This window comes from Barbatula barbatula, assembly GCF_947034865.1.
Source record: "Barbatula barbatula genome assembly, chromosome: 8".
Classification (NCBI taxonomy): Eukaryota; Metazoa; Chordata; class Actinopteri; order Cypriniformes; family Nemacheilidae; genus Barbatula; species Barbatula barbatula.
In genome coordinates this window covers 15305572-15322863 of record NC_136771.1, presented here as the reverse complement: position 1 = coordinate 15322863, position 17292 = coordinate 15305572, and the positions used below count along the sequence as shown (strand labels likewise).

The 17292-nt window shown below is 38.2% G+C and overlaps 1 protein-coding gene across 1 annotated transcript; it reads right to left on the bottom strand.

Moving 5' to 3' along the window:
- Positions 1–2015: 2015 nt before the first annotated feature.
- pspc1 (paraspeckle component 1) lies at positions 2016–16315 on the bottom strand. The gene is made up of 6 exons (XM_079463003.1): positions 15810–16315; positions 10017–10318; positions 9594–9689; positions 9314–9510; positions 2797–2881; positions 2016–2664 (listed from the first exon to the last, which is right to left on the bottom strand). Exons 1-6 carry the CDS (start codon positions 16164–16166, stop codon positions 2517–2519), a joined length of 1185 nt encoding a protein of 394 aa, XP_079319129.1. The 5' UTR covers positions 16167–16315; the 3' UTR covers positions 2016–2516.
- Between the last annotated feature and the right edge of the window lie 977 nt (positions 16316–17292).

Below are 17292 nucleotides of genomic sequence, written 5' to 3'. Positions count from 1 at the left end.
TATACTATGTTCTGGAAAGTGTTAACTTTACATTGCAATCACATTTTTGACAGATGTGGCTTGTAGAGGGTTTTTTATCTGAACTCTTCACTTGTTTTGTTTATGTCCCACTTAGATGCAGTTACCAAATGCAGCCAGGCCACAGAATGTGAAGTGGTGGCGAGCATCAAATTGTGGCTTTGCAATGCCAGGGATAGGGATGGGGGACGGCAGGGAAGGGCCAGAAGAAGAGACACTGTTGCCCTTCATAATCATTTTTAATTTTCTTTAAAAAAAAATTAAATGTTCTGTGGTTACGTTTGTCTGTTATGCAGTTTTAATGTTACAAATAATTTTCAATGTATCTAACTATTATTAATATTGTCTGTGAATAAATATATTTTTTAAATCATTAGGCTAAGTTTATTACTGTTTTAAGGAACGCTGTTCTGCATATGCATCAATAGTAATATTGAGGTGTTCTGCAGGTTTTAAGGATAACAATTTTCCCAACTCTTTGTCAGTATGCCTTCAGTAAGCCCAGACTTCGCCCTTTGAACCCACAGTAAGCCCAACCTTCCCCACACTTCCCCCAGTGTACCCACACCCAGCCCACACTTCCCCAGTGTACCCCACAGCATGCCCGCACCCAGCCCACACTTCCCCCAGTGTACCCACAGCATGCCCACACTTCCCCCAGTGTACCCACAGCATGCCCACACCCAGCCCACACTTCCCCCAGTGTACCCACAGCATGCCCACACCCACCCCACACTTCCCCCAGTGTACCCACAGCATGCCCACACCCACCCCACACTTCCCCTAGTGTACCCACACCCAGCCCACACTTCCCCCAGTGTACCCCACAGCATGCCCGCACCCAGCCCACACTTCCCCCAGTGTACCCACAGCATGCCCACACCCAGCCCACACTTCCCCCAGTGTACCCACAGCATGCCCACACCCCCCCACACTTCCCCTAGTGTACCCACACCCAGCCCACACTTCCCCCAGTGTACCCATAGCATGCCCACACTTCCCCCAGTTTACCCACAGCATGCCCACACCCACCCCACACTTCCCCTAGTGTACCCACACCCAGCCCACACTTCCCCCAGTGTGCCCACAGCATGCCCGCACCCAGCCCACACTTCCCCCAGTGTACCCACAGCATGCCCACACCCACCCCACACTTCCCCTAGTGTACCCACACCCAGCCCACACTTCCCCCAGTGTGCCCACACCCAGCCCACACTTCCCCCAGTGTTCCCACAGCATGCCCACACCCAGCCCACACTTACCCTAGTGTGCCCACATTTCCCCCACACCCAGCCCACACTTCGGGCTGTCCCATTAGTGCCCCAACTGGGCCCAATAATGTGGGGCCACACGTGCCCCGCATTTCACGCCGGTAGAGGGGCCCACAGTGGGCTGCCCACTGTGGGCCCGCATTTTCTGCCCACAGTGGCCCCACATAGGGCCCAAAGTTACATGTTTGCTGGGAAGACAGGTTGTCCATCACACGCATTTTACGTGCACAGTTGACGTGCACGATTGCGTGAACTGTGAGAATAAATGGGCTTCAAAATAAAAGCAATGCGGTTTTAGCCCACCCATAAGATAATTCTGAAATATGTTTTATTTTCTAATTATCACGTAATCTTTCGCGGGCCTGTCAGAATCATCCCGCGGGCCGTACAATGCCCAGGACTGTCCTAGAGGGTGCAGTGGGCAGAACTAAAGCATGAGAACACAATACATTATCTTATTAAACGTTTAATTCACTATACAGTTGTGTTGTTTATATTATGCACGTACGCCGATTGCCAACAAAACTGATACATGACTCATTTACACTTACCATGTCCGGCATATAAACGCTGGAACTGCACCATCTATCAGTTTCTGCAACGATCTGCAAATCCAGCATTTTATCCAGTTTTTATAACATTCAAAATCGTATCATTAGACATGTAATTGATGATCAATCCATTTGGATGTATCTTATACCCCTACAAAACACATGCGCAATATTAGGCAAAATACTAATAATTTAATTAGGGTTTTTTCAATCTCAGTAAATGCATTGCATGATGAAAAATTTTAGTTGCACACTCTCCGTGAAGCTGTTTTTATTTACATATAATACACCATGTAGAATGTTTCAATCTTTTAAATTTCTAATAGTACTAAAGGGAGAAAACATATCATACTCACAGTAAAGGCTCATTCACATTAGAACAATATCAAGAATGCCTTTAAATTTACAAAGAAATTTAAATGAATGTCAATGTTTTGTTTTCAGATGGAAAAAAGGATTTCAACAATATAATTCCTCTGTATCTTTATTGTTATAGTTGTGGACAAACCTTAAAAACATCTACTGAATCAAAGGCCAGACAAATCAACACAGCAAAATGCAGAAATATACATTCCACAGATAAGCACAATAACTTTTCTTAATTTAACCTTACCACTAAATTTCACTTGGATGTATATCTGTGTGCCTGGTTGAAAGCAAATAAAAAACGAAGTATTTAAAAATCGGAATGAAAGTAAAACTTTTGCCCTGCATTCACACCCTCTGAAAAATTGGGCTTAAATCCATCTGGTGGGCATCTTATGTCACCCTCCTCCCTTTGGCGAATCATCCCTTCTTCACGTCTACGTCTATCTTCCTCATGCCTGAACATACAGAAACTCATTTCAAATGAAAATGCACAGAAAATTAACACCATCATAAGTTTGTGAATCATAATATAATTAATATTATAATTATAGAAAATACATAGGCCCTGTTTCGAGTCACAAGCACACCTTAGATCAATCTGCTTGCGTTTCTGCAGCTCCTGATTCCTGAGCTCCTCCAAGCAACGCAGTTCCTCTTGACGTCTCATGAGATCTATTTGAAGTTTACAGATATTTATATAAACAATTGGAATAAGCAGACAATATTTTTAAATGTTGAAATTATAGCAAACCTTAAAATGGCTAAGCAAGTAAACAAGGAATTAAAGCAGATGAGTTTCAATTCATCATAGTGGTTGCATTATAAATGTTGTAGCATACTAAATTTAAAGATTGAAATAACACATCTATGTTAGCATTTTTAATTTAATAAAATGTTAACTAATTTTATGTTATTTAAGTAAGTGAGAATAGCTAAATAAAGTAAACTGTGATATATATACCAAAATGTTTTCATACAGTAGATTACAAGTAAGATTGATTAAAATCTGGGACCAAAAATTATTCAGACACTTTGACCTGACAATGTTGTTGTCACAGTTTCCAGTCTGTTAAATTGTCACATTGTTTCACCCCTGGACTAACTACCCTACACAATACTGCTACTACATTCCAGAGCTTCCCAGTCACTCCACTCCTGACTCCAGAGCTTCACCATCAATCTGCTCCAGAGTTTCCTGGCAACTCCACAACACAAGTCACAGCCTAGATGCAGCCATCTTCGTCTTCGCCATTCTGGTCTCCAGCGTTGTAGCCACGGTGCCCGTCTGGTCCCCCCTGTTCCAGAAGCGGGCTGAACACCCTGGTCTCCAAGACTGCCGGCACTCTCCTGCTCCTGGTGCACGATGATGCGCCTTCCGGGAGGGGTAATAATGTCACAGTTTCCAGTCTGTTTCCCTGTGTTTTCCCCCCTGGACTACACTACCCATGATCCTCCACAATCCCTCATTGTCTTCACCCTAACCTCCCAGTGATCTCCTAATCAACAGTTCACTTTTACACGCATTATGTTCTCCTCATTGTTGTCAAGTCTTATCATTGTTTCACATACTAGTATATTATCTCTGACCTGGGCTACTGTTGCGCATTCAAAATGTTTACTGTTGTGTTTTAGTAGGTGATGTTAAATGAAGCTCCCCCAATAAAGACGTAACTTTACCTTCATTAAATGAAACAGCCATGAATTTATTCATGTTGGAAAAAATTGCTGAATTGAATAACCTTTGTTGTCTATGCTCATCATTCATATTGCTGTTCAATCACCGGGTTGAAGCTTATGAAGTTTTAGCATAGCCGCAGCAAGTAGCTAACATTTTAACAAGGATTTAAAACACCCTACTTTCAAGGACTATATAACTATTATTTCAGTAATAAACATTTAAATAAATACAGCCCTGTGTTATTAATTATTTATTATCTCCACAAGCGATGGCAGTTTGAATGTAACGTTGGTTATTTATATATAAACAGTGCTTTGTCCGCAGGTATTTAAGAAGACTGACAAAAATATTATTAACGTTACGTAACGTAACGTAAAATTAACAGTTGAGATTTGCAATGATTTATATGCCGTTTTGTTTGTTACTTTCATGAAAATGTATTATTCCATCAGTGTTTCCCATACAAGGCATTTCGTTTGGTGTCATCCGGTGTCACATTTTATAATTTTTGTATCCATCCGTGATAGTGACTGTATCTGTGATTGAATAACTAGAAGATAAACAGCGCTTCTGTGTTTTCTCTCTTTCCTGACGTGTTTGATGTGAGTTGAAGCGCGCTCCCCTGTTCACATGCACTCCCTTTCTCGATGAGCTCTGTGTGTGTGCAAGTCCTCGGTCCCTACCAATGAGTTTGGTTTGTGTTTCAGACGCCCTATTTATTTTTTTAATTGATTAGAATTATTTATTTTTGAACAAAGACACTTTAGTAACAGTGCACTTTTTCTATTTATTGGTATATAGATGCAAATGTTTTGCTTTGTATGCAAGGAGGGAGTGATTGTTCTTAATAAAATAGTTTGTTCAGTTGTGTTGTAATCAGTGTAAAAAACAGAAGTATAACTGTAAATAAACATCGGTTCTGCATATCGGGCACATAAAAATGCAAATAATCGGTATCTGTATCCGTTTAAAAAAACATATTGGTCGATCACTATTATAAAAGCTTACCCTCGAGTAGGGATGTATTAAACTGTGTTAATTAAACATGTATATACAAACTAATGAATGCTTAACTCTGAAATCATAATTATCAACTTTATGCCTTTTACAAAGAAAGGTTGGATTCAAAATCAACGAATCTCATAAACTGCACTTTAAATGTTGTTGAAACAACTTATTTTTTATTGTGGCTCAGATGCCGTACGCATAGTTTGACTGCCAACTGCGCATAGTTTCACTTTGTTTTTAATAGTAAATTATATTTCGATAGTTTTAAAAAAAGTTTTTTTTAGTTCGAACTGAACGCATAATTTGATTGTCAACCCTGCCAGAGTTAGGATTTGAATGCATGACGGGCATGAGTCTGCTTGAATTCCTCCTTTAGCTTTGGCTGTCAAAGTAAGAAAAACTTTATACGGGTACGCGCCAAATGATAACTTTGTACCCTGTGTCACCTTGTCCCAAACTGTTCAAAATATCTGGTTTGTCAGACATGTAGCAGGACTGTGTAGATCGATTGACGTGTACCGCAGGAGAAAGCGTCTTTCATTAATTGCTCTCATGTTACTTTAATATCCTCAGGTGATGGGTCCGTGCAACGCGCGCATAGTTGAAAACATAATAAATCGCAAACTAAGCATTACTCTGTTGTGCTTAGAGAGTGCATTCTTTTCCAAAACTGTTGCAACAGTGATCAAAATGTAATCAAATGAATGACTTCCCCCGTTACAACGCTGTTACAGTTACAGACAATAAAATGCAACTACTATAATTGAGCTGCACTTCTTGTTAAACTATTTGCTTCTGTTAGAAAATACGAAAAATAATTAGTACTGTACAGTAGGTATAGAAGTTGTGAAGTTATGTGACAGTTTTATCATTTTAATTTGCACTAATACCCCAATCAGAAGCCATGGATGAACAAGGAAGTGCGCCTCCTGTTGAAACACTGCCTTCCGATCGGATGATGCACAGGCCTATAGTACTTCTAGGGCAAATCTGAAGAGGGGCATCAAAAAGGCCAAGCACTGCTACAAGCTGAAGCTAGAGCATTTTTCCAATTCTGACCCTCGACGCATGTGGCAGGGCATCCAGGCCATCAGTGATTACAAACCCAACCACTCCACCCCCATAGCCACAGATGCCGTCTTCCTGAACGAGCTTAATGACTTTTATGCTCGCTTTGAGAGAGACAGTAAGGAAACAGCTACCAAGCTCACACCCTCTGCTGACCACCCAATCATCACACTTAACTCCACTGATGTTCACACTGCACTAAGCCGGATCAACGCGTGCAAGGCTGCTGGCCCAGATGGCATCCCTGGTCATGTACTCAGGGCATGTGCGGAGCAGCTCGCTGGGGTCTTCACGGACATCTTCAACCTGTCCCTCGCCCAAGCAGTGGTTCCAGCATGTTTTAAATCCACCTCCATTGTGCCCGTTCCCGACATGCCTGAACGACTACCGCCCTGTAGCACTCACACCCATTGTAATGAAGTGCTTTGAGCGGCTGGTCTTGGCACACCTAAAGGACTCTCTACCACCCACACTGGACCCATACCAATTTGCCTATCGTAACAATAGGAGCACAGATGATGCAGTGTCAATGGCGCTGCACTCTGTGCTCACACATCTGGACAAAAAGGACACTTATGCACGCATGCTGTTTGTAGACTTCAGCTCTGCATTCAATACAGTCCTCCCTGCCAAGATAATCATCAAACTTGGAAACCTAGGCATTAACAACCCTACCTGCAACTGGATTATGGACTTCATGACGAACAGGCCTCAGCTAGTTAGGTTAGGCCACATCTTCTCCACCACCATCACCCTCAACACTGGTGTACCACAGGGCTGCGTACTGATACCCTTTCTCTACTCCCTTTTCACACTCGACTGCAGGCCTGTGAACGGATCTAACTCCTTCATCAAGTTTGCAGACGATACAACAGTGATTGGTCTCATCAGCAACAACGATGAGACTGCATACAGGGAGGAGGTCCGGCACCTGGCCACATGGTGCTCAGACAACAACCAGCTCCTTAACACCTCCAAGACAAAGGAGATCATCGTGGACTTCAGGAAGGCGAAAGGAGGCACACACGACCCCATCCACATTAATGGGATGGCTGTTGAACGTGTTTCCAGTTTTAAGTTCCTGGGGACTCATATTTCGGAGGACCTGTCCTGGACACCCAAAACCTCATGCCTGGTCAAGAAGGCTCACCAGCATCTTTTCATTCTGAGGACACTGATGAACCTGGTGAACTTCTATCGCTGCACGATAGAGAGCATCCTGACCAACTGTGTCACAGTCTGGTACGGGATCTGTTCTGTTGCTGAGCACACGGCACTGCAGCGGGTGGTGAAAACAGCCCAGCGCATCACAGGGACTACACTTTCTCCCATTGAGGACATCCAGAAGAAACGCTGTCTGAGTCGAGCTCGCAGCATTCTCAAGGACTCCTCTCACCCAACTCATAGACTGTTTACTCTCCTGCCTTCAATTAGGCGCTTCCGGTGCCTACGGACAAGAACCAGCAGACTAAGAAACAGCTTTTTTCCCTAGAGCTGTTTCATTATTGAACTATGCCCTCCACTGATTCCACTTCCTCTCTTCCTTTAACTTCATGGCTGCTATTACATTGTGTACCTTGCACTACAGGGCTGCCATGTATGACTGAACTGTACACACCAGTACTTCATGTTATCTGCTCTACTGGACTGTTTACAAACGCACAGCATCATTTGCACTCTATACTGCTCACTTGCACACTAGGAATATTTAACTGAATGCTCATTTGCACTAATGGACCACTTTCATAACTGCACTAACCTATCTACTGCACTGTAACTCTATTAACTGCATTAACTAATCTACTGCACTGTAACTCTATTAACTGCATCTACTCATCTATTGCACTGTTACTTCAATAACTGCATTAACTAATCTACTGCACTGTAACTCTATTAACTGCATCTACTCATCTATTGCACTGTAATGTCAATAAGTGCATTAACTAATCAACTGCACTGTAACTCTATTAACTGCATCTACTCATCTATTGCACTGTAACCTCAATAACTGCATTAACTAATCTACTGCACTGTAACTCTATTAACTGCATCTACTCATCTATTGCACTGTAACCTTATTAACTGCATTAACTCATCTTCTGGACTGCAACCTATTAACTGCATTAACTCGTATACTCGTTAACAGCTAATGTCAATAATTTATGCACACTTAAGTCACTTGCACTATTGTTTAGTCTAAAATATTATCTGTTCATATCCACCTGTACATTAATGTTCATAGTGTTAATGTTCATAGTATATAGTCATCTGTATATATTGTTCATAGTATATACCTACTGTCATATTTTCATAGAACATACCTTCTGTAAAATATTTTTATAGTCCATGCACACTGTATAATATTTTCTCAATATTGTATTCTGTATTTATTCTAACTGTTTATCCTGCACTTGCTAATTGCACTTCTGGTTAGACCTAAACTACATTTCGTTACACTGTACTTGTATATATGTAATGACAATACAGTTGAGTCTAATCTAAAACTACAAAGAGTTTATATATATTTTTATTATTATTTATTTTTTGGTCTTACGGAGCATAATTTTTTTTCTGACATATTTGTTGACCCGTTGTGGTCTGTGCAATAAATATTAAAAGTTCTAAACCATTTATTGTATTTTATTTTCCAGTATAGTAATGCTAATATTTACATAATCAAATTTATTAATTTAAATAAAATAAATTAATTGGTGTCTCTATTATAGGCATTGTCCCACAGCAACATTAAAATACTTCCCTGGTAATTAGTTACTTTTACAATAATGTACCTCAGTTACTTACTCAGTTACTATTTGTTTGAAGAGTAACTATTTAGAAAATTACTATGTAGAAAATCATCAGCCCTCTGGCTGCACTTCGTACGTCATCAAAACCACGTAATTGCAAACAACCTCAACCTTCACTTAACCTCCATGTCTTCAGAAATGTCTTATTGTTAAATCATAAATTATTTCTGTAGCTGTAACAAATGTCATAGGTGAGCAAACTTAGGCTTCACATAATAATCAGTAAGTACTGTCACAGTATGTGATTTCGAATGCAGGATCTGTCTTCATCATCATTATGATGTTTTAGATGCGAAACATTATAAAGCTGGCTCTTGAAATATAAAATAAAAAAATCCAGCTTTATTACACTTTAATTTGATTTTAAAGTGAAACTGTCATCAAATTATATTGAAGCCTAATGAGTCCGGTTTTGACATGTAAACGATCGTAACGCATCTGCCACAGAATTTATAAACATAAATATTTTTCAGAAAAATATTTCCTAAAATACAGTTCATATAATACCCTTTTTTGTAATTTGCGTGTATGATTGCCTATTACCTTGTCTCATCATCATGAGCTGATGCTCATGTTTGGCAGCCTCCATTTCAGCCTCCAATTTCTCTTTGGCCTCTAGTATGTTCCGGTCCACCTGTTCCTTTTGTTGTTTTTCAATATCATCCAGAGCTTTCCAGCGTGAGGAGTACTCAAACTCAAAGGTGCCTGGCTCTGCAAAATGTGGTGGGTGCTCCCTTTCCCTAAATTGCACATACTTATTGTTAATTTCCTTTGCAATCCCCTATTGATATTTTTACACTTTAAATATAGAACAAAGACACACTTGTAATATTGTGCTGATTTTTGCAACAGCTTTTCTGGGAGCCCATCTTCGTCTTCAAATTGTTCTTTTGGCTCAAGAATGACTGGACAAGGAGACCTAAATGTTAGAAAAATAATACACATTATAACCTTCATTAAGCAAATGTCAGATAAATGAATACTTGACCAGCCAACCAGGGTTTACATGACCAGCATTAGCCTTTTCAAAAGTGTTTTAGCCGCAAGTTAAACTAAAACAATACATGGAAATGTAAAATTAAGTAATGGTAAGTTTATGTGAATGAATGCAGTTATGAGGCAGCTTTACACACAACATATGAGGAGTAATCATATTATCAATTCCTTAATAAATATTAATATGTTTGAATTGACAATAAAACAGCTATAAAATAATGTTGTCACATTATTAAGTGATTTTAATTACGCTGTAAGCAGAAGAGCTCCATCTGCACAGTGATCCAAAGCTTTCCGGGCATCAGATTTATTGGCAAATTCCACAATACCCTTGCCTGTGGGTCGGCCATGGTCATCAACTACCACAACTGTGCGCTCAACTGGACCAAACTGGGAGAAGGCCTGTTCCAACAACTCATTGGACACCATTGGAGAGAGGTTTCGCACCGCGAGGGCAGCTCCATGTGCAGCAAAACGGATATAAATTGTCCTATTCCTTAGTACTGTGCCATCCAATTCAGCCTTAGCAATCTCTGCAAGGGTTCTTGTCTCCTAAATAAGTGAAAAAAGTATTTATATGCCACAAACATGAGACATTTTTAAACAAGATTGCTGTGTTGTTCAATAACAAACTTATCAATTCTTAAACCTTAAATTCCAGAAACTTTGAATACAAGTTCTGATGAATGTTACTTGTCTTCTCCACTAGATTACATTTATTTTAACATTTCGCAAGCCCATCTGTTATATTTATTCTGTGTTTAACATGATGAATGCGGCTGTGTGTGGATCGATTTTAGTTTCATTAAATTTTCACACGTAAAAGACAACTTCACATGCATAAAACCTAATTCACATGCACAAAGTACACAAAGCCGCAGAAAAAAATTAAGAGACAACTTCAGAGACCGTGTAAAATTAACTATTTATGTGTTTAGGTAAAACCATAGTTTTTGTTTCATTCTGTTGACTACTTACAACATTTCTCCCAAATTTCTAAGAACATTTTTACAGAAAATGAAAACTGGAGAAACATGCCAAAATAACAGAAAAGATGCTCTGTATTTTTTAGACCTGAGAAAACAAGTTCACATTTACTTTTAAGCAATACAACTGTAAGTATTTAAAAATATAGTGTATGTGATGACCATGATTTTATCACAGTTTTCATGTGTCTTTCTTTCAGTCTTTCACATTTGCTGTTGAATGACTATGTCACTCCTGAGGTTTGATTTTGTTGAAATTCAACAGAAACTGGAGTGGAATGGCCACAATACATCTAGAAATGGTGATTTGAAATCAAATTTAGGAATGGTGTCTTAATTTTTACTGTGGCTGAATATACATTGACAAAAAAGATTCACAAATGCGTTCACCACTCTAAATACAATTCACAGATGTACAAATGTGCACAAATGTTTTTCAAGTTAAAAATATACACATTTATCATGAAATGTAAATGTCACTCGCACATGTCAATCGCCTTGGATATATTTGTGTTTTAAGACTGTTTTGCAGTGCTCCCCCTTCAACGTCAAACTTTTTAGCCAATCAGATTCAAGCTTACCATTCAACCAATCATAGCTTTGAAAGTATTTGTGCAGTTGGATGTCTGTGAATTGCATATAGCATTTGTGAAACACATTTTATAAGGATTTTATTTTATTTAATGCACGTTGTACATGTGAATTAGGTTTTATGCATGTGACACTGAATACACGAGTGTACATCGTGTTTTACGTGTAAATAATGAATGAGACTAAATTCACACTTTTATAATAGACACGAAACACAATATCATAATTAACAGAAAAAAGATAAGAACGCACATCTTTTCTGTAAACAATACAAAACATTTGTGAACAATCTTGCCTATCCGTCTATCTTGAACTAATATCTTAAAATACAAAACTGTATTTCATTACAGTTTCTTTTAAATGAGTGGTAATGAAATTATAGTTACATCCCAAAATATTTTAGATTACCAAAGGGATTACTTATTTATATGTAATTTATATAATTTAAACATTAATATAAACTGTAACAGGCAATTAATGTTAACAGAAACCTGTGATTATATGACTCTGCAAAAGCATCCTAAACTACATTTGTGCCCATAGGTTCACACCCCTGGGCGGATATGCAAATTTTAAATAATTTTAATAAAAGAAGTCTCTGGGTGGAAAAAGATTGCATGTGAATTGTATTCAATACTGTCCTGAATAGGGTATTTCACACAAAAAAAAGATTACATATAGCCTACTCCAGAAGACAAATTGTCTGAATTTACTGAATTGCCACATTACTAAATGAACATACCCTTGCATTTTTATTGTATGTCTTTACTTGAATGATCCACAACTATTTTCATGTTTTGTGATAGTTTTTTTGTGAGTGTCTTGTTAGAGGTAATTGCGACTTTTGTCACACTGACTCTGACATCTCACAATTAAGAACTATGTTGTCCAACGAGGGAAACTGGTAAAAATGCTTTAAAAAATATGCAAATGAGTCAAGTTCTCTGTTTGGTGATCCCTTTGATTTATGTACCTTAGTATCCCAAAGTATTCTGAAGTATTTTGATTCAGTTACCAAACTTGTTTAATCTGTGGCGAAATACATTTTAAAAGTAACCTTCCCAGCCCTGGTAATAGGCAGCATAATACAAGCCAAAATACTGCATGCAAAAAATTTGAAACCAAAATTGCATTGGATTAGCATCGAAAGGATTAAAGAGGAGGAGTGGGGTTAATGACACCCACCCCTAACCAGGCCTTGTGATATCGTCTCTTCAAAAGACCAGGTATCTCAGGGCTCTCAATGGAGAATACTTACTTTTAAAGGTAACTAGTGACAACTAGTTGTTTTAAAAAGAAAATATTGCTTAAATTGCATGCATTAATATCTGTAAAAACTTAACCTATTAAGTGCATATCATTGCCATAATACATTTAAAATGCAATATAATACAAACGTATAAACAAGAAACAATATGAAAGAAAGAATAACTTCAGTTTATGCATGATGCATTTAGTTTATCTTTAAATTAGTTTTAGTTTCTTTTTTACTATTAATTAGAAATATATATGTCCACATAACATTACAGAGTTAACCAGACTATTCACTTTAACAGGTTGTTGGAAGACGCTTATTTTGGGATCTTTTTTTCATCTCTACAGATGAAGTTCATGTGTTCATGCCCTCATACAGGGCAGACAAATTAAGAATTCATGAGCATATTGCACGTTAAACTGTGCAGTTAATTCACCTCAGACACGCAGAACAGCCAGATGGCATGTTTAAATTACAGGATTCTGTATCCACTAGTCCGCATCTAGTTTGCCAAATGATGAACAACAAATTCCCACAATCAATCTTCATTTACTTGACGATCTATTAATCGATTACTTGTTAACATTAATACTGCAATATGCCTCTGCAGTGGCATTTAGGCATGAGGGCGCGCAAATGCTACGTAAAACACCAGCTTCCTCACCTGAATATAAAGGTTCCAAGTTTAATAAAAAGCCTAGTGGCATTGTTAAAATGAATCGGTGTTATTGATAATATAATCATATATAGGATAATGTATTTAATAATTTACATATGGACCAATATACAACGTGTCACCGCATCAGATGTGTACTCTGGCAATTTTATATGTTTTTCAATCTTTTTTGTCAACTTGTTTTCAATCATTTAGGACTGGTTTTGTGTTTCTTTTTCAAACGGATTAAATCACAGGCCTAGTTAATCTGAGTTCCAGGTATGTCTTAAGGAGGTAATCACAACGTCTCAGCAACGACCAAAGTTAAGTAGCTGGAACGTTATTTGGTACGTCACTGCCACGAATACGGTCCGGTCTAGATACAACGTTATAAAGTAACTGTGTTAACTGGGGTAGCAGATAGAGCTGCACGATTAATCATATCGCAATCGCGATGTCAGGCTATGCGATTACATGACGGAAAATGTTGTGATTATATTAAAGAATCAAGTGCATTCGTGGACGTGACAAGACATCCATTCTAAGAGATATATGACCATTTTCTATGCAAGAAAAAAAAATTGTCGTCTTGTGTAGCAGTGTCACGTGACTTGTGGTGCGCTGTGTGGAGACGGGAGAAATGGATGCAGAGTTAGGGGAGGGCACTGACCTAGTACCCAGAAAAAATGCTTCCTCTGTAATTTGGCGATATTTTTGTTTCAGGATATCAAACACTGAGCAGAGAGAGGTACTGTGCAGAATTTGCAAAACTAAAGTTGTAAATAAAGTACAACTTTATTTAATAATAGAATAATTTCATAAATAATAGAATGTTTTAGAAAGAGGATTCAACCAGTTGGTTGAGTAACAACCATTTAAAGTAACAAAAAAGATTATAGAGGTTTAAGTTTTACAGAGTGAACCACACATTTATATCCAGTTTCTTTTTCAAAAGAGTTCATACAATTAAATGTTACAATCTGCTTAAATGTCTGTATGTTGGGATTATGTTCCTTAAAATGTGTACATCTGTATTTATGTTCTATTTGTTTAATTTAACCTGTACTGTTGAGGATATATACATTTTAAGTTAATTTAATTCAGTAATGCAAAGATGTTACTGTTATTTAATTTGATAACATTTTAATTTGAAAACTTTGTACAATTCTAGTTCTTGTTGCTAGTTTGAACTGTATATCTCAGTTGAGAAATACAAATTTCAGCATTTTCAGTTATCTATGTATGCCTTTTCCTTGATATCAACCAAGTTGACTCATTATAGCCAGTTTATCGCATCGCAACCGCACATCACAATTTTTACCATAATAATCGCAATGTGACATTTTCCTCAAATCGTACAGCCCTAGTAGCAGAATGAAAAGTTAGTGTCTTTCTGCAGTCCCTGGTGACTTGAATCTGTTGACTGGTGAAATAACACTATGTTGTCACCTAGTTAGTGAGAGGCAATACTAGAAAGTAAATAAACAATGTCCCCATCTTTTACTCTCACAATGAGCTCATCATATTCATGCTACATTAGTAGGGCCCCATGATTTCTGTGGAATGTCACATTTTGAATATATAAAGCCACACTAATTTTGATAAGAAGTACTGCAATACACACTGCAAACAGAGTAAATTATAGCCTATGTGTAACAGCTGTAAATCAATTACATATATCTATTAGCCATGCTCTATGGGTCTTCAATCGTGGCTCCACGACCCCTAAGGGGTCCGCTGTGGAACTGTAAGGGGTCCACTTATTCATGTTAACTCACATTTTGACTACTTTTTGTTAAAAATGTTACAACCAATGTTCCCTTAAAGCTCTGCACCTGCATCTGGACAAAACCTTCCCATCGGGCAGCAGAAGTGATAGAAGAAACGTTACATCTGCATCATAATAAAACAGGTATGGCTTAATAATTTTTCATTAATCATCAAGTACCTATATCTTTCAAGGATTTAATTTTAGAATCTGTGTATTCTTTCCCTCCCATTGAGTGTAGAGTGCGCATGAAAGGAGTTGCGGGCAAACAATGTGCATTGTCATTCGTTTCTGAACTTGGAAGGCTATTTAAAACTGTTCAAATTTGTTAAAGCTGTAAAAGTAAAGCGCTAATTTGACAGGCAAATGAAATGAAACCACATCGCATCCAGAGTAAACATCAACCTACATTAGACCAGAATTTCTGCCATTAACAGGGGTCAGGCATCTCATTAAAGTCTCAATAAACTGAAAGCAAAGTATGTTTCTTGTCTATCTCGCAGAAAAAGTGTATGGTGCTGCCCCTTAAAATAATCAATATATTTAAACAATAAAAAAGAATACACATAAAATGGTGTTTGTGCAACAATAACATGCATAATAGCCCTGTGACAATATGGGTTGTTTCTATTTAAATAGCTCCGTTTTACAAATTTAGCATCAGGGGTCCATGCATCTCTCATCTACGGGGTCCTTGCCCCGAAAACCGTTGAAGATCCCTGCTCTATAACCAATTGAATACGGCTATTCGGAGAATTTTTTATAGAAAGGCTGATTTAGCGCGTTACCAGGCGTATAAAGCCGAATCCTCTGTCTCGGTTGATGAACACCTCGTTGGCCTCGCTATATTTGAAAAACAGTTTCTTGAAATCTTCCTCTGTTATGTCCGTTGGTAGATTACCGACAAACAGTTGGCATCTCTGATTAAAAGTTTTCTCGCCGGGTTTTCTGTTTTTTGGTACTTTTATAGCATCCTCTTTTGTTACGGTTTCAGAGTTGAATGCAGAATTATGGTCCCGCGATGTTCCTGCCTCCATGTATCCGCTGCGGTCTGATGGAGATTCTATGTTGAGTTGTATATTCTGAGGTTTCGAAGACGGAACAGTATTTCCCGTGTTTACCTCTTGAGTATTATGCTTTTCCATAGCTACGCAGACTTAAAGTCTAATACAACAACGGTTTAAATTTCCTTTTGCTTGAATCACCACAGTTTATATGTAACAAATATTGCGGAAAAGACAACACGTCTTCGCATAACAAACGAGTGCGCTTGCTTCTTTTGTTTTTGAATGGCGGCTGGCTAACCAGCTCTTGGCGCATTTCCGCCACCTATTGAGCTGGAGTGTGGAGACCAAGGAGGTGGTGAGGTCAGAGGGAAATGGGGGCCGTTTCTCAATTCCAATAAGGCAAAGAACTGACTTGTGTCCTTGCTAGATCGTACTTGGCAAGTTTGCGACGGGAGGACATAGTCTGGTTATATTAGAAAAGGAATAGTAGAGTACATGATGCCTCACTCAGTCAAATACATGCAATCCTTTTTCACTTTGTAGCCTATTTATTTTAATGTAGGCCAATGCTCCATTAGGGCTCCTCCCCTAACCGCATGTGATCTCACTCCAAGCTTTGGATAGAACTTGAGAACCCTGTAAGTAATCCTCTTTTAAAATAAACGCGATCTTTATTAAACAACTGCAGATTTGAACATTATACAAACACATTCATGCCTAAACAATCATTTAAACTACATTGTGTGACAAAATAATATTGTAAGCATTTAGCTGTTTTACTGCTCTACTGAAGTTGGTGCATCACAGCAAACACAGAACGTTCCCTAATGTTCCCATATGGTTCCCATTAGGTAATTATTTATGTAACCAAAAGAGAACCTAGAGAACGTTCCCTGCAAGTTATTTTATGGTTTATTTAAATAAACTAAAAATAACAAGCAGGGAACATTCTCTACAGGTTCTCGTTTGGTTACATAAAAAGAACCTAAAAAGAACCTAATGGGAACGTTCTCTACATATTCTCGTTTGGTTACATAAAATAACCTAAAAATAACCTAATGGGAATGTTCTCTACAGGTTCTCGTTTGGTTACATAAAAATAACCTAAAAATAACCTAATGGGAACGTTCTCTACAGGTTCTCGTTTGGTTACATAAAAATAACCTAAAAATAACCTAATGGGAACGTTCTCTACAGGTTCTCGTTTGGTTACATAAAAATAACCTAACGGGGTTAAAAGCATTAAAGCATAACACGATTTGAC